Source organism: Rousettus aegyptiacus, unplaced genomic scaffold, assembly GCF_014176215.1.
Source record: "Rousettus aegyptiacus isolate mRouAeg1 unplaced genomic scaffold, mRouAeg1.p scaffold_m13_p_4, whole genome shotgun sequence".
Taxonomy (NCBI): Eukaryota; Metazoa; Chordata; class Mammalia; order Chiroptera; family Pteropodidae; genus Rousettus; species Rousettus aegyptiacus.
Window position 1 is genome coordinate 122207213 of NW_023416307.1, and position 21097 is coordinate 122228309.

The following is a 21097-nucleotide window of genomic DNA, read 5'->3' on the forward strand; positions in this document are numbered from 1 at the left end:
TCTACCCACCCTATACCAAGGGGACGGCCAGGCACCACTGGGCCCACTACTTGTTTATCCCCCACCCACTACTCCCATGAAAATAGCTGTATTGTTCTTTTCTGATAAGAAAAAGAACCCACATCTCAAAACACCTTTGTGAGAGTCTACCCTGGCAAGCTCTTTGGAAGACGGTTTGGCAATAACTAGAAAAATTTATAGTTCTCACACACCCTTTGACCCAGCAATTACATTTCCATGAACAGAGCTTTGGACCAACTCCTACATGTTCAGTGTTTTATGTTCAAGATGGTTCTTCACAGATTTCTAGAAATTGGAAAAAGCTGGCAGCTACCTACATGTGCGCTTATGGAGAACTGGCTCAATAAGCTGGGCACTTCAGTCATGGAATCCTAGCAGCATTGAAAAGAGTGAGCCAGATCTCTGTGTACTGATATGAAAGATGGCCAAGACCCACTGAGTGGTAAAAAGCGAGTTTTTACGGGTTTTTCTCATGCTTGAGTAAGTCTTCCTATTTTCTCCCTCTCTGGCCACATGTCCCTCTTGCCCATCGTCCAGGGAACACAGGACAAGGCCTTGACATCAGTTCAAACTTTGGACCCCTATGTGCAGGCCCCCTTTGGTGCTGAGGAGGGTGGATGTGTCATCTGTTGAGCAACCTACAGTTATCTCATCAAGCCTTCATATTAACCTTTGGAGAGTGAATTTATGATGCCCCATGTATAGAGGACACACCAGAGACCTGGCTAGTTCAAGGGCACAAGTAGGAAGTAGAGGTGCCATGGGTTATAGCTCATGATTTCTAATGGCATGTTCTTTGCTTCTCTGCCTGTCTTCCTCCTTTGCTGAGGGGGCGTGTGGGCATCAGGGCAGGTTAGATAGCTGGTGGGGATGGGTAGGCCATATAGATTTCAACCACCCTTTATAATGTGTATCATTTATAGGAACTTTACCATTTTTAAAAGAGGTCACCATTATTCACCTGCAGGCGGAATCCAGGCCTGTAGCCATGGTTAGTTTGCTCAGTTTTTTATTTGTCTTTTTTTTTTTTTTTTTTTTTTTTGTCTTTTTAAGTTAGGTGCCGACATTTAAAAATTGAAAGATTTTACATGAAAATCAGGGTTTCTTTTGAAAACAGTCTTTCACCCATGAAGCCAAATTCACACCTAACCACAGTTGGCTGGAGCTGAGTAGCTGCTGTCTGGAGCATGGACTCCTTACTCCTTCTTAGTTCCCACTTGGCCCTTCACTCATGGATAGTAGCTGCCTGGCCCTGTGGGCATCTGAGTTTGAGAGCTCCCCCCTCCCTCGTACCTCTTCTGACTTGATTCTCCTCAGGACAACCAATTGTAGTTGGCATAATTGACATTACTATTTAGATTATACAGATGAGGAAACTGAAGTCCAGAAAGGGAGTGATTCTGGCAGGGGACCAGGCAGGAATTAGTGTGAGTTTGGATTTGAGCTCCATGTGTTGGGCCCAGCACCTCTGCTGTCCCTCAGGACCTGCTTCTTTTTGTCCTGGGTCATTTCACCGAGAACTCTTGTCTCCTTCCTCCTGGGCAGATGTTGACCTTCATCATGCTTGCACGGTTGGCCACCCTATGTCCTGCACCCGTCCTGCAGAGGGTGGACCGGCTCATTGAGCCACTCAGGGCCACCTGCACTGCCAAGGTAAGCCCTCTGCTCTGTGCACACCTGCCAGGTCCCCCACAGATGGTTCATAGTTATCATTTACTGAGAACTTCCTGCGGTACAGGTGGTGTGGAAAGTGCTTCATTTAATCATCATCTTCCTATAAAGTACTTCTTAATTACACCTTAATCTTACCATTGCATACACAGAGGAACAGAGGCTCAGAGAGAAGTTGTTGACAGGCTGCATGGCTAGTAAATTGCAGACCTGGGACCCAAACTCAGCTCTCTTTCATTCATTAAATATTTCTTGGGTGCTGGGCCTTGTGCAAGGTACTAGGGATGCAGCACTAAAAATGATGGGCTCTCCTTTCACAACCTAATCCCTGAGTCAGACTCCTAGAAATCATTGATTGACTGAGGTGGGGCAGAGTTGCTGCTAAACTGGAGTACCTCAACGGCCAGGGGAGGGACCTTGGGCATTAGGCTTCATGGAAAGCTGCACTGTTGGGAACCGAGCCTGGCACAGCCAGGGGTTACCCAGTAAAATACCTGTTGAATAAAAGACATAATTTGGGTTTGGGAAGGGTAAAAGACATTAGGCGAAGAGGGCAGAGTATTTTAGATTGGAGCTTAAAGAGAAGAGATGCCTATAGAGCAGTAATTTAAGTAGCAAAATCTACCCCTCCCCCAAAAAAGAAATCTTATATGGATAAAATACAATTGATAATTAATAGAAACCTGTTTTGCATGTTTCAGTTTTTAACGTGCTTAGTATGAAGTCATTCAAATAAAACGGTAGTTCTGCGGGGACTTCGAGCTCTTGACAGTCTCAGTGGCCAAATCATTTCTAGTTTTCTTTGAAAATAGCGGAGAAAAATCCTAATTCACAGTGAGGAGCTGAAAATAGCATTGCAGTGTCAGGACACTCTTCATTCTCTTTGATCTGAGGCCTGCACAAAGGCCACTCAGTCTGGCTGCTCAGAGGATGTTGTTTGTTGAACACTCTGATGAGAGACAATCCCTCACCCACTATTCGGAAACCTACAAAGCTCTGGAATCGAAAAGCTTTTTAGTAACTTTTTTGGCAACAAAACTTAATTTGAACTGGCATGAGACTCTTTATGACCTTTATTTCCTTATGTGGTATTCATAATATTTTCCCATAAATTTAGTGAGGGAAAGTGTTTTTGATAATGGGTATTGTACCAGACCCACTTTGTCACCTTTCTAAAACACCCAAAACTCTTGAATTCCAAAAGTACATCTGGCCACAAGGGTTTCCCAGAAGAGGGTGGGGACTTGTTAAGTCTTTTAATCCTAATAGCAGCCTTCTGAAGAGGCTCTTATAGACAGGGAACTAAAGGGCAAAAAGGTGACTACCTGAAGTCACAGCTCTCAGAGGGCAGTGCCATTTGAACCCAGGACTGTCTAACCCCAATACCAAGCTCTTCACCAGATTCTTTAGAGGGAAGAGCCTAGTGTTGTCTGGGTTGTCACAGAGGACTTTTATTCCCTAAGCAGTAGAGAAATTCTTGAAATTCTCTAAGTGGGAAAGGGTGGGGGATGAGGAAACAGAAAGCAGGCAAGGCAATTTTGGAATATTTACTCTCCAACTGCATCTACAGAATGGACTGCAGAGGACCCACTTAAAGACTGTCAGTGATCTATTCATTAAGTCCCGTGGTACCAAGAGCCAACCGTTTTAAGCAAAGAGAGAGCCAAATACTTTTTGTCAGGGGGAGATTAAGTGAACACTTAATTGCAGTTGTCACCATCAGTTACCAAAAATAAAAGTAATTTAGATTGGTCAGAGGGTGTTTAGGTGACTTCGAAGCTGACTAAAATGACAAACCACCCTCTTGGAAAATCAGCCCATGTAAAAGCCCAGAGGTGGAAGAAACTCAAGAGGCTAGATAGAACCAGATCGAAGGAAGGGAGTGTGAATTTAAGTTTACAAAGATTATAGGTGGTTAACAGGAAGCCCTTTGGAGGCCAGGCTCAATAAAGGATGGCTCATTGTTTCCCACTTTAGGTCAAAGCTGGTTCTGTGAAGCAGGAGTTTGAGAAGCAAGATGAACTGAAGCGCTCTGCAATGAGGGCAGTGGCCGCCTTGCTGACCATCCCAGAAGTGGGGAAAAGCCCCATCATGGCTGACTTCTCTTCCCAAATCAGATCAAACCCTGAACTTGCTGTCCTCTTTGAAAGCATCCAGAAGGATTCTGCTTCAGTCCCCAGCACAGACTCAATGGAACTCAGCTAGTCAGCCCCCCAAATGGGCCCTTCCCCAAGAGAAAGGAGCCCTCCCAAGGCTGAGGCCTCACCTTCCTACCACCAAAGGCCACAGGCCTTTACTTCTAACCTTTCTTCATCTCCCTGGGGGCCCTCCTGCTCCTGTTCAGAGCTTACAGTGCCTTCACCAGGGACCCCAACACATAGGCCCCAAAGCTGAAGCTCCAAGGCTGCCAAAAGTTGGGCCCTTTTAACTCAGGATAGTAACTCAAAGCAACAGGACATTTTTCCAAGCCTCCCACACAGATATTGATTTGACTTCACACTGGTCTATCTGGTTCTTTTAAGCTGGCAAGTCCCTGCCTCAGAGCACGTAGTATTTAGTGTCATGCTCGCAGCTGTTAGGAGGCAGCAGGCTGGCCTGCCTTCCCACTAGTGTCCCAGATTTGTCACTAATTTCATTTTTTCAATTCACTTGATTTGCTCTGCCAAAAATTAGTACTTAGGCTGGGTAGCTTAAAAACTCAGGGACTTCTGAGTTAGCCACATTTTAGAATTTAAAAAAAAATGCTTTTTAATTGGCAGTGATGAATCAGAAATCTTGTTTTCTTGCCGGGGGGTGGGGGTAGGTAGGGAATTAGAGCTGTTTTTTTTTAATTTATGTGGCAAACAGGAAAGCATTTAAGTACAAACCATCTTTCATGCTACCACACCTAGGCATAACCAATTTATCTGTCCCGAGGAAGGTTTTGAACATGTAGTTTTTAGTACTGACACAGAATTAAGTGACAGGCAATTTTTCTGTGCTAGGTTAATAAAAGGAGATCCTAAATTATAACTATTTTCTCTGCATAATCCCTCTACTCAGTAGTCACACCAGTATCAGTGTCCCAAAACAGCCTAGTCATGAAAATGACCAACTTATTCAACAAATGTTTCAGACTAGGTTTTGAACAGGAGGCAGACAAGCTGTCAGAAGGGTTATTTACTGGAACTAAGGGCCTGAAATCCACCCATGGCTAACATACTAAAAAAAAAAAATAACCAATGTATTTTTGCTGCACTGACCAGGACAGTGGGGTGGGGGGAACACCTTATAAGCATTTGTCTTACACTAGAGGACCACATGCCACATCCCAGGTGACCTGTACTGCCACTTAATATCACTTATTGGGTATCATAACCTTTAAATTAAAAACTAAATAATAGCTACTCTTGCCTAGGGTTTAGGATTGTAGTTAAATTCTGAGTCCCAAGAGGCCCCATTATCACCATTTAAAGATCCCACACTTTTAGAAACTGGTAAATTACCCAAAGCAGTAAGGCTGGGGGAGGTTATATAAAGGAGATGGAAAGCAATCTTCAAACATCCCAGGCTGATCATACATAGAAGGATGTCATCTGTTGTGTATTTTTGGACAAGATGGTAGAGTGCTATTTCAGTACCAATAAGAATTAATGGGAGTAAGAAATTCACTTGGATCCTTTCATCCACATTTCCTCAATCTTCAAAAAAACCACACAGGATAACTGCCATCCAACTTTACAAAAATGAGGCTAAGCACAACTTGCTCCAAGATGTAAGAAAGGCCCTTCAATTGAGGGTCTTATAACCTACCTTGTTAAGAGGGCCAAGACTCCCCACAGCCCCACCCTAGAGCTGATCAAGGCTGATATGGGAACCTGAGGCCTGTGCCCTGTGAAGCATCAAGTATCTTTTTACAAACCCCTTCCAAAAGGAAGATTCCAGAGCATTAACAGGCAAAAGAACAATCTACGAGACAAGCTGTCAAAGAAACTGAAAAGTAAAACCAAGGGTGGAAATGGCAGATGGTAGAATTTTATGGTTTTATTAACACAAATACAATGTGCACACAAGCTGTCTATTCATTTTCTTCGCTGCGCAGCCTGGCATTGGGATTGGTGACTCTGATAGCCAGTTGGGCTGCTCTTTCCACAATGGCTTTGCGGTTCTTGGAGGAGACGTTGTGAGCAATCTCAGCACAGTAAGATCTGGAAGAGAATCCAAAAGTGGGTAAGGAGCAAGCCAGCCTGGCACACACACCTGTGTGTTCCACTGGGAAGGCAATGGGCTTTGGTCACTTCACCTCCAGTGCCATTACACTGAGAAAAGCTGCTGCTGAATGACACCTGCATGCCCCTCCAATTTCACGGTACTAGCAAGGCTCTTAAAGTGGTTCCTGGCACCAACAAAAAGCACTCTGTCCCCTCATTTAATCCTTACAGCAGCCTTGTCATTCAGTTATCACCTACATTATAGAGACAAGGAAGCCAACTTCCACAATTCCCAAACCATATATTCAGTAATGGACAGGGCCAGGATAGCTCGGCCCCAGACTCCATGGTCAGAAGTTCTGGCCAATCTGTCCAACTCAAGGCAGTCTCAGGGAGCTTGGACTTGCTTCTGAAAGTTTTGGAATTCTGCAAAGTAGCAGAGCATACTTCAACAGTCTGATTAAGCCGAGGGCTCCCTCGCCCAGATCATAAACATTTTACATGTTCAACTGCCGAAGATAAAATTCAAGCTAAAAGTAACATTGCCTTAAGTCAGCCAGTGAGTAAGCAACACTAACATTTCCTAAGCGCTTGTGTGCCAGGAACTGTTCTCTTCTGTTCCTCAAAGCTATACCATGCCCCAATCTGATAACAAATTGGCCTAATAAACACATTTCAGTAAGGAAGTGTTTTATGAAGCCATCAATTGTGGATTAAGAGTCTACCCCTGAAGGAATTTCAGCAGAGAGAAGACTGTACATATTATACATACTTTCCCCTCTGCTCGGGGATTTTCCATACATGATATTTTTTATGTACGCATTAACATTCCACTCAATGCTATACTCACCATTCACCAATCGTATTTCTAACTGTTCAGCTACTGCTGCAATGATCAACATATAAAGTTTCCCACCGTTTTAATTATTTAAGGACAAATGCCCAGAAATGGAACTTGAGGGTTAAAGGTCATAGATTCACAGTATGTCTATGGCTGTTGATACAAACTGCCAAGCTATTAAAAAAAAGAGTATACAGCAACCAGCAACATTTGCACCACAATCATCACTTGCTTAAATGGGCATTAAATTACATCCTTCTGTCATAATTCCCTATCAACCTGCTTAGTGCAGTTTGGGGATCCAAACTGCCATTAATTCCTATGCTCATCCTTTCTCAACGAAATTTCCAGCACTTCAATGCTTGGTTAAATTTCCAACCTAGAAACTCAACCAAAAACGGTTTCATTTTGATTACTTGTGTCTACAATTATTACAACCAAAAGGTCTCTGTAAACATGCATACACCCAGATGTGAACTGTTAGTCGCCCTCTCTCCACATCCTGTCTAATTTAGGAAAATGCGGGGATTTAGCTTCTGTTTAACAAGAAAGAAAATAAATTGTCCTCTGCTTAACCAAAAAAATAATATTTCCTATTATCCAGATTCAAAGTGTCTATATCACTTACCATAAGGAATCTTTTCTCAACCCACTGCCCTAAGCAGACCACAAGTCTTACACAGAACTCATCAAATGTCTGACTTTCGGAAAACAATGAGAAAGTTAATGCTGTGACCCTTCTATATGCTCTTGGATGTCTACAACTTTGTGTAAGCGCCCTCTTTGCCTGCAGTCCTATTTTTCTCCACCTCAGGTCACACTGAGCTCTAAATCAGGCAGCAACCCCTCCATTCTTGTAGCATCCTGAAGATACCCAAGATTGAAGTGCCCCTTAGGTCTGAGGCTACATTTGATCTCCCCCTCCCTACTCCCACATAAATAGAGCAATGTTCTGGAAACAACTGCCAAAAAGACGTTGCAGTGTTTGTACTGTCACGCGAAGTCCTCCCCTTTCCAGGTCTTATGTTCCTATGCTTTTCAGAAGTAGTCTTCTGTCCTCAACCCCAGCAAAAGAAACATTTTAAAGTCCTCAACAAACATTCGCTAAACTCCTAAGAGAATGTACAACTCCTCCAAATGCATTCGAAAAGGTCTAGAGTCCCTATTAAAAATGATCACAGATGCGGATTTCTGACATCTGAACCCAGAGGTGGGCTCCAACTCACTTGTTGCACATCAGCAGCACTTCAAGCTCCTTAACATTGTGGACCAGGAACTTCCGAAAGCCACTGGGCAGCATGTGCTTTGTTTTCTTGTTACTCCCATAACCAATGTTGGGCATCAAGATCTGGCCCTTGAATCTTCTGCGCACTCTATTGTCAATGCCTCTGGGTTTCCGCCAGTTACGCTAAAAGATAACACACGGGTGGGTTAGTGCCTGTGCAGGCTGCCAAATCTTCCCTTTGGAGGTAAAAAAGGAGACCAAACGAAAAGGTAACATGCCAAACAGTTGTCTTTGGGTAACACAGTTTCACAACTTCTTTGTATTTAGTGGAAAAAAATGGGGATCCTGCATTTAATCACCAGGAATAGACCCACATTCACATTCCTTTTAAGCAAAGGAAAAGCAGATTCCATACCAACAGAATGTGAGGGGACTATGTACAGAGGGGTCCCCAACCCCCAGGGCCATGAACCAGTACCAGTCTGTGGCCTGTTAGGAACTGGGGCACACAGCAGGAGGTGACAGGCAAGTGACTGAAGAAGCTTTGTCTTTAGCCGCTCCCCAGTACTAGCACCACTGCCTCAGCTCCACCTCAGATCAGGTATTATATTCTCAGAGGAGCACTGGTCCGTGGTGCCAAAAAGTTTGGGGACTACTGGTGTAGAGTAAGATGAAGAACATGGGTTTTGACATCACACTTAAGACCTAAGGTCTCTCATCTGTAAAATAAGGATAACATCTCTTCTACCATTCCAAAGCCACCTGAAGTATGATACAACTATAGGCCTCTTAGACACCTCAAAACAGCCAGGTGTCCCTTGTCATTTAAATTTCAATTTACACAGCAAGAGACTGAGTACCATTAAGGCATATTCAGGGAGACTTAGGCTTCCACAGTGTGCTCTTCCACCAATCACAGACTGGTTCATCTGCCAAACATTACCTTCCATCTTGGTAATGTCAGAAATCCAAATCCTATTTAGAAATCCCTTTCTTCACCCCAACATACATGAAACAGAGACCATTTACCTTAATTTTGACATATCGGTCTGACTGGTGCCGGATAAACTTCTTGGTCCTCTTTTTGACGATCTTGGGCTTCACGAGGGGTCTGAGGGCAGCCATGATGCCTTTGAAAAAAAAAAAAAAAGAGGCCGTGAGAGAAAGAGTAATACTAGAATGAGGCTTTCTTGCCCAGGGCTTAAGCGTTGTTGCAGAGTGTCTTCCAATCACCAGCTACTGAGCAAGCGGGGAATGGAATGGGTACCTCTGCCAGGCTTGTTTTCCCTCCCATCTCCGAAGCTGGAAGAATATTTGCTACTCTCCAGATGCGATCCTGGGAGGTAAGTCACCTCACCTGCTCAAAACCAAGAATGAATGACCTAAAATAAACTGACCCCCAGCCTCAGCTTGCAAGCAACAGCAAATCCCACTCCGCAAAGTGTCTCAACCCCCAAATGGCCCAAATTTCTTTTTGGTTACGTGGGCTGTGGGCAAGCTCCATAAACCCGAGTCTGTTTTCTCATCAGTAAAATGGAGACGATACTGTATACTGAATAAATGAGGTGCCCAGACCAAAGTAGATGTTCAGCAAAGAAACTTATACTCCCCCTAGAGTGCTGCCAGACTACGATGCGCTCAAAAAATATACGAAAACATGACATACTTCTAAAACGTCTCTGGGCCTTTGAACAAACTGCTCTACCTGGAGATGTACTCAAAAGTTACCTTTCTTCAAGGTGTCCTCGGCTACTCTTTTTTTCTAGGGCAGAACCCTGTTTCCTTCACAGCCACCGATTTGTTTCGCACACAGTAGGCACTCAATGAACACTCATTCAATTAACTAACGACTTTCCCCCACTGGTAGGTACCATGATTTCCTCAAAAACAAGGACGCAGTTTCATATTCCTAAGGATCCTGATCGGCTATCACAATTTTTGTAAACTGATACGAGTCTACACTCACAGCTCACTGTTGGGGGGAGAACGGCCAGCCAGGGCCAGATACTGGAAGGGAGGGGAGCGTCGGACATCAGAGGTAGGAAAATACACGTGGGCAAATACCGCTGACCAAAATGGTCCCATGATTCGAGCCCAAGCCGGTCAAGCCGCAACCTGCAGATCGCTCCACGATCCCCAGAAGCCCTCTTAATCTGGCCTCAACCGCGGCCTGCGACCCCAGGCCTCAAAAGGGCCGTCCGCAGCTCAGACTGACCCCAGACGGCCTCCATAGGAGCGCAAGAGGCCCGGGTAAGCGATCCTTCATCACCGCCTGGGTCATTTCCTCTGTTCCTGTACGCACTCCAGCCAGGCGACAAGGACAATACCCACCGAGAAGACCGCTCGGAAGGGCGGGCCTCCTCACCAGGGGGCGACGGGACCCGATGGAAACTGGAGAGACGCAGATGACCAACGATTAAGACTCACCGAATTGGAGATGGCTGCCACCTCCGTAGGCAGCGCCGAGGAAGAGAGGGGGAGGTGCCGCGCGAGACCTGACGGGACTTAACCTCTGGGTCCTAGCCGGGAAAAGGCGAGAACTTCCGGCTCTTGGTTGTTCAAAGAAAATAAACGTCAGAGAAATAACACTGAAAAAATGTTGAGAGATACTTGTGTTTTTTGGGACATTAATTTCTAGGAGCAGTACTGAGAATGCTTTATATCTTCCCGTTGAGACTACGTAGACTATTTGGAATTCTTTCTGAGCTTCTAATACCTGGCGGGGGTGGGGGGGCAGCATCCACTTCCGCCAGAAGTTGAAGCCGCTCCTCCACCTCCAGCTTTTAGATTATTTTCGTCCTCGTTTCTTCTGCTCCAAAGCGCGCCTCTTAGTGGCCAGGAGGGAACAAAACAGAGATTTCCTAATAATTCCCTCACGGGAATTTATAAAAAGCAATAAGACTATGTATAACAGCTATCATTCAATCGGATTTACTATCCTTCCCACAATTCTATGATGTAGGCCTATTATTTTCCCCATTTTGCATATCTAGAAACAGACGTTTGGAGATCTGACTCCAAAATCCACACTTCTAGCCATTAGGCAAAACTGCCTAGTTTTTTTATTGTTCTTGGTTCATTTTGTTTAGCTTTTGCTTTTAAAACCTAGAGGGTTCTTTTTTGTTGTTGTTTGTTTTGTTTGATTTCCAAAAATCGAATTTCAGGAGGGAAAAAAAATGTCCTTTGATTCCACAGTACTGATGTCATCAGCGTTCTTGATAGAAGGAATTCCAGGGGCCAGATAGAGACAAAAGCTAAATTGGATTGTGTTGTTAACTGAATGCGCAATGAGAAGGGTGAAGAGCGAATGTTAATGCCTTCATGAGGTTTGACCGTGAAGGGAAGGGGAGTTTGAGGAGAGCCAGAGAAATGTGAAATGTAAAGTGAAATGTCTTGTCCTAGGTCACATGGAGAGCAGGCAAGCAATAGAATTGAGACTAAAACCCCTTTGTGTCTGTGACTGCACCACACCTCATGAATCCTATTTATCCTACAGACTGTGGGAAGTCAGATGAAAGCATGGGAGCATTGTGTTAATAGCTGCCCATATAAGGTGGGTCATAAAGGAAAAGGTCTTGATGGGAGTCAGATCCAGATGAAGGGCTCATGAAGCAAAGAGCAAATAGCAAAAGACCCAAGATATTTGAAAGTAGTGACCCAAACAGCTCAGTTTTTTTTTGGGGGGGGGGGGGTAGTAGTGAGAGACATGTTTCACAGAGGGTACAGGGCTCCCCACAGTGCCTGATATTTCCCTGTGGGCACTGAGATCCCAGGGAATGTGCCTGCTATATTATCCCAGGCTCAGGACCCCAGATTTCCAAACACTTGAGCAAGAAATCACATCAGCTGGATCACAGGTGACATGAGAAAAAACTCCAACCTGGTTTATTTTAAACACTCAAAAACTGCACGTCTTTTTGTGGATACATCTGCCTCTGAGACCCTAGACACTTTTGCTCTAGAGAGAGTTGGCCTAGGTCATCTCACTGAAATGACTTCTTTTGTCTGGTTCTTTGACACTCCCCTTTGTCTATGGCTCTAGGCTGCTAGCTACATTGGTCCCCAGCCCCAGAATAACTAAGTGTGACAACATCTGGACCACACTAGTTGATGTGGTAGACCTTGGGGGCATCGTAATAGGCGCAAGTCAAGTAGTTCATATTCTTAATAGGCCACCAGTGGTTGGGATGGTAGGTGGCTGAGTAGGCATGGGGCTGGTGTTGGACACAACTGAAGAGTGCCAGGCTCCGATCCGTGGTTACAGTAGGCAGGTAGATCTGCAGCTTGTCAAGGAGGTGACCCGGCCAGAAGAAATTGGGGTGGGTTTGCTGTGGACCACTGGGCCTCTTCGCCTTCAGCTTCCTAGAAAATGAGAAGACACAGAGAATGTTGTTACAGTGGACAGGCCAGGGCCAGGGTTCCCCAGCATAGCAAATGAACTGTGACCACAGTAGAGGTGTAACATTGTGCTAAGTGCTTCACTATCAGTCTTCGCTACTGTTCCATGTGGTAGGTTCTCTTAATCTCTCTACCTTACCAGTGAGGATCCAGAGGCCTAGAGAGGATAAGTCATTTCCCCAAAGCTACACAATGACCAAGTGGCAGAGCGCAGGCTTGACTCCCAACCTGCTTCTTGCAAAACCTAAACTCTTAAGTGTATACCATCTGTTCTCTAGAGCATTTTAATGTGGTGTTCAGAGTACAGCCTCTGGAGCCAGGATAACTATATTCAAATCTCAGTTCTACCGCTTTAATAGATGTGTGATTTTAAGCAAGATAAGTAACTTTTCTGTACTTCAGTATCCTTTTCTATAAATTAGGTATGTTAAGAGTAACTTTGCAGTGTCATTGAGAGGATTTAAATGAGTTAACACATAGAAAGGACCCAGAGCAGTGTCTGCCTGGCACTCTAAGTTGTTTTACTGCCTCTCAGCTTCTGAACACTGAGCCCCAGATGCTGTGCTAGGAGCACCATGGAACATGCAGAGTCCCAGGCAACTCCTCCAAAGTGAGGCTAGACTTCCTCACACCCACTCCCCTTTCCAGAGTTAGATGATTGCTACAGACCTGGTGAATTCCTCAAATTCCTTAAAGTATATTTTCTTGATTTTCTTTGGTAGTTTCCTAGTGGATAAGAGAGGGATGTTATCATGGCAGGAAAGGGGAAATCAAGGTTAATGGGGCCCCAGGGAGTAGGTTGGGGTCCACAGGGGTGGACTCATCTCTGAGTCCAAACCAGAGCTTTATAAGGAGAATTTCTTGTACTTGGGGTGGAGCTTTGTCTCTGTCCACCCCCTCCCTGCCCAGGCTCCAGTGGAAGATACAGTGAGTGGGCTTGAGTCAGCCAGACCTGGTTCATAATTTGGTTGGCTGGGTGATTCTGGGTAAGTCACTTCCCCTTTCAGAACCTCAGGTTTCTCATTTCCCAGAATGGAGACCTCCTGGGGTAGTTAGGAGAGATGCTCAATAATCAGAATCATTTGGGGGCCCCAGACAACCACTTCCCATGCCAGGACAAAATACAGCCTTGGAGATAAGGATAGTGAAAACTAACTTCCCAAACCTTGGGCCTGGCAGACATCACAAATCGACCACAGCACCTTTTCCTTGACAGCCTGCATCTAGCCTCAGAATCTTTCACAATGCAGTCTAAGTAGCAACATGAAACCAACGTCCGTCCCTGCTCTAGGTGATGTCTCTTTATCCTTTATAGCTGTAGCCTACCTAAGCATGGACAAAGTCCCTTTCTCAGGTTCCTGCCCACTTCCTAGGTTCACTTCAGGAATTGGTGCCAGCCACACAGGGGCTGGAGTCAGTCACTAAGAGATCAGAAAGGGCCCTCTGGGTCACCACCACCTGCCTGGCTCATGCTCAGGTATTCCCAACCAGAGTGGTGGACAGCCCCACCTGCAGGCCTAGGCCACTCCTACACTTGAGAACATCTTGACGGGGCAGGGTCAAATGATGATCATTGCTCAGATAGTTTGGCCAACTATCTGCCAAACGCTGTTTTAAGAAGTTTACATGGATTTCTTCTCTCATCCTCATTGTGTATGGTAGGAGCTATTATGCCCATTTCACAGATGAAGAGAAGTAACTTGTTCATTTAACCTGCAGCCTGTCTGATTTCCACTTGGCTCTACTGCATCCCACCCAAGCCATTCTACCCATACCACCCCAGTGGGCAGCTGGCAGGGATCCAGAGTATGGGCAGGACCCAGGCCCCTCTCCCCTCATGGTATCCACTCGGCTCTCATGTCCTCCTCCCACGCTGGCCCCATCCCTCTGCAAGAGGCCTTTTGTTCGCCAATCTGCAGTCACCCATGGACGCTGGCTCATTGCCTGCCCATGTTTCACCTCCTTCCAAAGAAGGACATTTTCTTAGGCCTGGGGTTGACCTGAGGATAAGGGATAGTACCCAGTGCAGAGTTCTTTCCTCCACCCAGGGGCTGCAAGCCCTCTTCTTGCAAGGGAAGGCAGGGCAGGGGAAGGGGCTGCCATCACTGTCCTCTGCAGGGCTCCTGACACCTGGCCCATAATTGGTGAAGAAGCCTCCTCGGTTCTTTAAGAAGGACCTCTTCTTAATCTTTTCCAGAAAGCCTGAGATCATATAGGATGTGTTCAGGAGGGTGGCTATGTGAGATTGAGGCAAGGAGGCTGTGGCCCTGAGACATGTGCCAGGGGTGACACTGGGGACTAGCCAGGCTGTGGTGACCTGGTTGGACATGCCAGGTTAGGACAGAGATATTGGTACAATGTGACACGCCAAGTGTGTCAGCATCCCAGCTTCTGTAGCTGAAGGGACAGCAGGAGGGCAGGAGCAAAATGGAAGGGATAGGGGGTCTGACACTCAGCTTGTTGGTCTTCTTAGCCATAGTTTCTTCAAAGCCCAAGGAATTGAGCATGGCCAGAGGTGGGCTGAAGACCTTAAAGTCTGAGTAGTAACCTCCTGGCTGCCGGATCGGGCGCACCTGGTCCTTCTGGAAAATGATCTTGTCCCCCGGGTATAGCAGGGCTGTGAGCAGCAAGAGAAACATGGCCTGTCAGGAAAAGATCCCTCCCTGCCCTGAGCATTTGGAGCAAAGGGCAAAGGAGGGCTCCTATTTTTTTTTTTTTAGATAAATTCACATTTCTGTTTAAAAAGATTTTTTCTTGAATGCATTTCTTTTAATTTAAAATTTTTTTTTTTAGGCAAGGCAACCCTCGGTTGACCTCACAGATTGCAAGGACCTTGTCAGCTTATAATCCCTTATATTTTTATTTATGTATTTATTTGTTTGTTTGTTTATTTTTATGCCTACAGCACCCGCTCTTCCTAGGTGGCCTCCCATCCAAGTATTAACCAGGCCCAACCCTGCTTAGCTTCTGAGATGAGAAGGGATGGGGCTTATTCAGGGTAGCATGGCCGCAGACTCTTGTATGCATTTGTAAACTTAATTTTTAAATGATTATAGATTCACAGCAAGTTACAAAAATGGTACAGAAGGCCTCTTAGACCCTTCCCCAGATTTTCCCAAAGGTGACATGGTCTTTCAAAGCAGACTTCATTCTACTGCACTTTACTTTATTATGCTTCACAGGTGGTGCATTTTTTACAAATGGAAGGCAGAACCCTCCACCAGTAAAAAGATTACAACTCGCTTACTGGAATACTCGCTTTATCGTGGTGGTCTGGACCCGAACCCACAATATTTCCCAGGTATGCATGTACCGCAGTGTAAGCTCAGGAAATGGAGTTGGTACAATACTGCTACCTGGACTACAGACAAGAAGAGTTTGTTTATAACCAGATCGGCTGGAGCATAAGGCCCCATACCCTACTCTGCAGGGGGCATCTGGGTCAGCAGTCCCGGGAGGAAGAGGGGAGATTCACCAGCACTTCATTAGGTTAACTTAGATCTAGTTGATGGCAATTTTCTCCTTGCCCAGAATTTGTCTCACAGATAACCTTGGTACGCTTTCCTAAGAAGTGCAGAACATAAAATACACTGGGTCAAGGTCTCCATTTTCCTGCAACTATGGAGCAGTGCTTGTCCTAAGATGATAACACACAAAGAGCTTATGTTCTAGAAAAAATGGTGGAAGGTTACACTCCAGGTTATTAACATTAGTTATTTGAGGAGAGGGCAGAGATTGTACAGGTGAGAAAGGAGGAGAGGAAAGGGGATATGCAGCAGCAACATTTTAAAAAGATACATAGGATTTTTTTTAAACTACATTTAAAATATATACATACATGATTTTTTAAAAATGATTTACATAATTAATTTCATGTGGATGGAAAAGAAAAAGAGGTTTGTGAAGGGACAGCGACTAAAAAATTAATAGTGGTCGACTCGGGCTGGAGGATTTTTATGTTTTCAAAAAAATTTAAGTGAGAAATTATTATCTATAAAATTAGGGAGGGGGACAATAAAGTTATATTCACTGGGGAGAGGGGAAATGCCGATGTTCTAGAATTCTGGTCCATGAGCTCGAGGCCTGGAATCTGAGCCTACCAAGCTCTAGTCTAGAACACAGACCTGGAAGTCCCAATAGTGGCCAGAACAGTGGTCAGAAATGAACTGGAGTCTTTTCCATCTAGACCAATCAGAAGCAAAAGGGAGCCCACCCACAGATGTTCCTGTGTGCTCATGAATGTGAGATCCTACAGACAGGGGATGCTCTCAGACTCACGAACTGGCAAAAACTAGCAGTAGAGAGAATCGTTAGTGGCTCAGAGTTCTGGAGGGGACAAAGAAGGCACAACCAGAGGAAAGATCTGACCTACGAGAGTAGTCCACAGTGTGTGTGTGGCAAGTCTGCCTACATTTCAGAAGATAGCTGTAGCTCCATCACTAACCAAGATGAAGGGATGTAAATGATGAGGGAAGGTGAGGCTCCCTGAGGAAAAAAGAAGGAAAGATGATTTGGTGAAAAGTCAGTGTCCAGAGCTGCAGGATCTCCTGTCTCTGCCCTCCCAGCCCAGGCGGGCGGCAAGTGACCACCCAAACTAGGGTACAGCATGTGCAGGAGACAATGACTATTTAGGTTGGTTGCCTTGTGTTCCTGAAGGCCCTTGGCCACATCTCCCTCTATAGACCTGTTATGGGTTGAATTGTGTCCTCCCCCACCTCAATGTATATGTCTCCCCCAACCCTTAGAACCTCAGAATTTGTATTTGGAGATAGGGCCTTTCAAGAGGTGATGAAGCTAAAATGAAGCTGTTAGGATGGACCCGAATCTAATCTGACTGGTGTCCTTATAAGAGGAATTAGGGCACACAGAGAGACACCGGGTATGTGTGCACAGAGAAAAGACCACATGAAGAGGCAACAAGAGGGTGGCCATCTGTAAACACAGGATTGAGGCCTCAGAGGCAACCAACCCTGCTAGCACCTTGATCTTGGACTTCTAGCTTCCAAAACTGTGAGAAAATAAATTTTCTGTGTTTTAAGGCACCCAGTCTAAGAAATTTTGTTATGGAAGCTCTACTACAAGACCCAAGGCCTTATATATTTAGTACTTGTTTCCCTCTCTCTTGGGAAAAGGATTGAAATAATCAATTGTGACTGTTAACTCTTGTTCTCAGGTAAGTCACACCACTCTCTGTGTGCCCTTTCTTAGAAAGCCTCGTTTCCCAGTATGGCCACAGTTCCTGCAAAGTTCCTATGAGAAAACCCCTCCCCATATGCAGCTTGCTGTTAATGATTTTAAAGCACAGAGAGGGATCTGCCCATTACATTTATTAATTCATAAATTTAGGGTGTCAATATTGCTCTGTGGTCATCATGGGAATATAGGAGCAATCCCCTTCCCTATCTCTCAGAAGCACACACTCTACCCAGAGACATGGAGGTTTCAGGTCTGCTTGGATATATGAAAACACAATTCTTCCCTCCAGTAGAGGGTGAAACCAGTATGGAAATTCAGAGTTGAGTCCTGTTGTCTAAGTAGAAAGTAAAGGGCCTCGGTGGAATCTGACTCCTGGTACATTCCTACCTCCACATTGTAAAAGAACCAAAAGATGTGCCTGACCTGGAAAAGTGGTTTTGGGAATGTCCAACACAGCATAGAGGTTGTCAGTTCTATCAAATCTCCCTCTTTGAAATTGGGATTGTTCCTTTCTACTCGACTTTGACGCTCCCTTGCCCAGAACGCTGGTCCTTGGAACTTTCTGTACTGGAATGCCAACTCACTAAGCTCCGTTGGGGAACACAGACCTCTGGGCTTGTAGAACTTGTGGACTTCCAGGATTCTAGAAATTCTATCTCACAGCAAAACAAGCTGAGCTGTTCTTCCCCTCTTTCCTCTCCTTCTCCCAATGTCCCCACCACAGGCTGCAGCAGCTTGGCTGGGTGCATGTTGGCTGGGGAAGGACAAACCTCAAGTGGCCACTTGAGGCATCTTCCTAGGGCCAGCCACCAAGGCTCTTACCTTTCACAAGGATGTCCTCCGTCAGTGGGAGGCCGTAGCACTCACAGAGCTTCCAGCACTGCAGGTAGACCAGAAAGTTGTCCCTGCGGAACCTGTTGATGAGCTCATTCATCTCCCCACAGATGGTGGAGGGGAGGCAGTGTTCATCAAAATGCTTATTCCCACTGCGCACTAGGCGGCACTGCTCCGTGTACTGAATGGAGGGGATTTTGAGCTGTAAAGAGAAGAGCAGTTTGCACACACTCCCTTTCACTTTGCCTCTCTTCTCCTGGCCTGGAGGCTGACAATCTATCTCTCCCTGCAAGGACCCCAGAAGGGGCAATGGCAAAAAATGTACAGTTAGACCCAAGTTCAGGTTCTGAAGTCAGTGATTCGGGAGAAAATCACACATGGACAAGGTTACCACTGAAGAGTAATTGGATGGTCAGCGCATGTGGTTCTGTGTGCATAGCCCTGTATATGGATGTGCACACATGACTGTATAATATATATAGTAGCATCCAGTGCAGATGTCCTAGAGGCATCCTATTGAAACATTACATTCAAGTGTCTGGCAGCACGGAAATTTAAATCAGGTGCAGCCATCTGTGACTTTGAGGTGGAAGCCACACAATAAGGATGGCAGAGCAAGGTAGAAGAGGCCTGGGGAGTATATAGCCACTTTTGGCCTTCTTATTTATTTATTTACAAGGAAAGAAAAATCTACCTATTTTTAAACTTGTATCACCAGAATTAGCAAAGTACAGCTCATAGGCCAAATTTGGCTCACCACCTGTTTTTATAAATATAGTTTTATGGAAACACAGCTGCACTCATTTGTTTAGCTGTTGTTTGTGGCTGCTCTTGTGTTGCAATGACAGAGCCAACTAGTTGTGACAGAGACAACAGGGCCCCAAAAGCCTAAAACATTTATTATCTGGCCCTTTGCAAGGAAAGGCTGCCACTTGCAGCTCTAACATTTGGGTTTTCTTGTCATGTGAGTGAATCAGATCTTAGTTGGTCTAGCATTTTCCAATACCTCACATTTTATTATATTTATGACATAAAATATGTATTGTATTAATATTTTCTGCTTCCTTGACTAGACTCTCTAAACTGGCAGCTGCTTGAGGTCAGAGGCTGTTTTGTTGTCTGCAGCACCTAGAAGAATGTCTGGTATATCACAGCCTCTTGATAAATATTTATTGGATGAATTAATTCAGGCAATCAATTCTTCCTTCCTCTACTGGTCATGTATTTCTGGAGTGCCTACTCTGTGCCACGCCCCACATCAGCCTCTTGGTTTTCCACTGTGATAGAGATGCAGCCCTGGTCTCAGGATGGAAAGTCATAATTAAAGAATGGGAGGAGAGGAGCCTGGTATTTTCATAAACATTATCTCATTTCATCTTCACAGAAACCTTGTGAGGTAGGTACTATTCTTATTATACAGGTGAGGGAACAGAAATTTAAAGAGCCCACTCCCAAGAGTTTCCTCAGCTAGAAGATGGTGCAGGTACAGCCAGATTTGTCCCAAGCCCTCCCCTGTTGTCAGGGATACCTTGCACTGCCGCTTCCTTTCTCGGTACCGTTTGCCGACATCCTCCATCTCCTCCAGGGTCATGGGCCTTGCCTCCATGTGGGTATCAACCACAGGCACGGTCAGCAGGTCCATCTTGGGAGGCTGTGGGGCTAAATTCACTTTCTGCTTCTTGGATGGATGCTGTGGGGTAATTTTGTGCTGGGCTAGTGTTGGAGGAAAGAAACAAAGGAGGAACTGAGAAGGGACCCAGTCATAGAATCTGTCAAGCAATTAATCAATGTCACTAAGCAGGTGCTGAGCCATTTCTCTGCTCACTTCTCACATGTCCGGTTAGTGCCATCTGAGGTACATCTGGAAGGTGCCTCTTTCCATGTCCACCTCCATTATGGCCTCCCTAGTGCAGGCCACCTCAGCCCTCATCTGCACCATAGCCCCGGCCTTCCTGTTGCCATTCTCATCCTCTATCATCCTGTTTCCCCAAAAAGCAAATAGGACCTTTACAAAGTATAAGCCAGATCACTTCATTCCCCTGCTCAGATCTCTCTTCTGACTTCCCACAGCACTTAACACTAAAACCTAGAATCCATTCTCTAGTCTGCAAGGCCTGCAAGATCTGGCCTCAGCTGACCATCCACCTGACCCATCTCCCACTTCTCACCCCTCATTCACTCCACCTAGCCACCCTAATTTCTTTCTGTCCCCTAAATACTTTCCTACCTTGGGGCCTTTGCCTTTTTAGCTCCATCTGCTAGGATACCCTTCCCCAGACTGGCTCCATATTACCACCCATGTGTTAGCTCCAATGCTGCTTTTCAGAGAGGCCTTCCTTAACCACCGCCCCTTCACTCTGTCCTATTGTCTTCAAAGCTTTAATCACTACTGGACATTTTGGTTAACATTTTCTGTGGAAACTCGGTGGAGGCAGGGGTGTTGACTTCTTTACTGCTATGTTCTCAGTTTCCAGAAGTGCCCGGCACATCGTAGGTGTTTATCAATAAAGATCCAAATGAATGAGAGCATTCCATTGCCCTGCCCTGGTTCAGGCCTCCACTGTCCTTGGCTGAAATGAAATTCAGGCCTTGTAACCTTCTGGTTTTGAGACAGTGGACAGTGTTCATCTTCTCTGAGCTTCAGCTTCCTCCTTGAAAAGCATGAATAACAGCCCTGCTGTCCAGAGAGTTGAAGGATAAACTGAGCTAATACTTCAGATA

The 21097-nt window shown here is 45.4% G+C and overlaps 3 protein-coding genes and 1 non-coding gene across 7 annotated transcripts in view; 1 reads left to right on the forward strand and 3 right to left on the reverse strand.

The window, feature by feature from the left end:
• CAND2 (cullin associated and neddylation dissociated 2 (putative)) overlaps window positions 1-5581 on the forward strand; it is a 29618-nt gene extending 24037 nt beyond the window's left edge. For both annotated transcript variants that reach the window (XM_016122056.2, XM_036219026.1), the window contains 2 exons: window positions 1567-1674; window positions 3670-5581. In XM_016122056.2, coding sequence (XP_015977542.2) covers window positions 1567-1674; window positions 3670-3897 — 336 coding nt within the window. In that variant the 3' untranslated portion in view covers window positions 3898-5581. The remainder of the gene's footprint in view (window positions 1-1566; window positions 1675-3669) is intronic.
• A 114-nt stretch (window positions 5582-5695) lies between these two features.
• Window positions 5696-10498, reverse strand: RPL32 (ribosomal protein L32). Of its 3 annotated transcripts, none has more exons than XM_016122063.2 (4): window positions 10376-10498; window positions 8978-9078; window positions 7950-8131; window positions 5696-5879 (listed from the first exon to the last, which is right to left on the reverse strand). In XM_016122063.2, the coding sequence occupies exons 2-4, from the start codon at window positions 9071-9073 to the stop codon at window positions 5750-5752; spliced, it is 408 nt and encodes a 135-aa protein (XP_015977549.1). In that variant the 5' UTR covers window positions 9074-9078; window positions 10376-10498; the 3' UTR covers window positions 5696-5749. The 3 variants fall into 3 exon arrangements, with proteins under 3 accessions (XP_015977549.1, XP_015977551.1, XP_015977552.1); XM_016122065.2 differs by having other exon boundaries at window positions 10280-10409; XM_016122066.1 differs by lacking the exon at window positions 10376-10498 and adding an exon at window positions 10314-10332.
• LOC118602352 lies at window positions 9155-9294 on the reverse strand. Its single transcript, XR_004950691.1, has one exon. It is a non-coding gene; the product is annotated as a small nucleolar RNA SNORA7 (small nucleolar RNA).
• Window positions 10499-11623: 1125 nt separating the features above from the next.
• Window positions 11624-21097, reverse strand: part of MBD4 (methyl-CpG binding domain 4, DNA glycosylase) — a 28237-nt gene continuing 18763 nt past the window's right edge. The window contains exons 11-15 of the mRNA XM_016122057.2: window positions 19905-20089; window positions 18365-18578; window positions 14804-14963; window positions 13016-13072; window positions 11624-12310 (exon numbers count right to left, since the gene is read on the reverse strand). Coding sequence (XP_015977543.2) covers window positions 12052-12310; window positions 13016-13072; window positions 14804-14963; window positions 18365-18578; window positions 19905-20089 — 875 coding nt within the window. The 3' untranslated portion in view covers window positions 11624-12051. The remainder of the gene's footprint in view (window positions 12311-13015; window positions 13073-14803; window positions 14964-18364; window positions 18579-19904; window positions 20090-21097) is intronic.

Coding starts and splice junctions, on each gene's coding strand:
- RPL32 (XM_016122063.2), bottom strand. CDS start 9,073: ATGGCTGCCCTCAGACCCCTCGTGAAGCCCAAGATCGTCAAAAAGAGG. Junction 8,132..8,977: donor ACCGATATGTCAAAATTAAG/GTAAATGGTCTC, acceptor GTTATCTTTTAG/CGTAACTGGCGGAAACCCAG. Junction 5,880..7,949: donor GTGCTGCTGATGTGCAACAA/GTGAGTTGGAGC, acceptor ATTCTCTTCCAG/ATCTTACTGTGCTGAGATTG.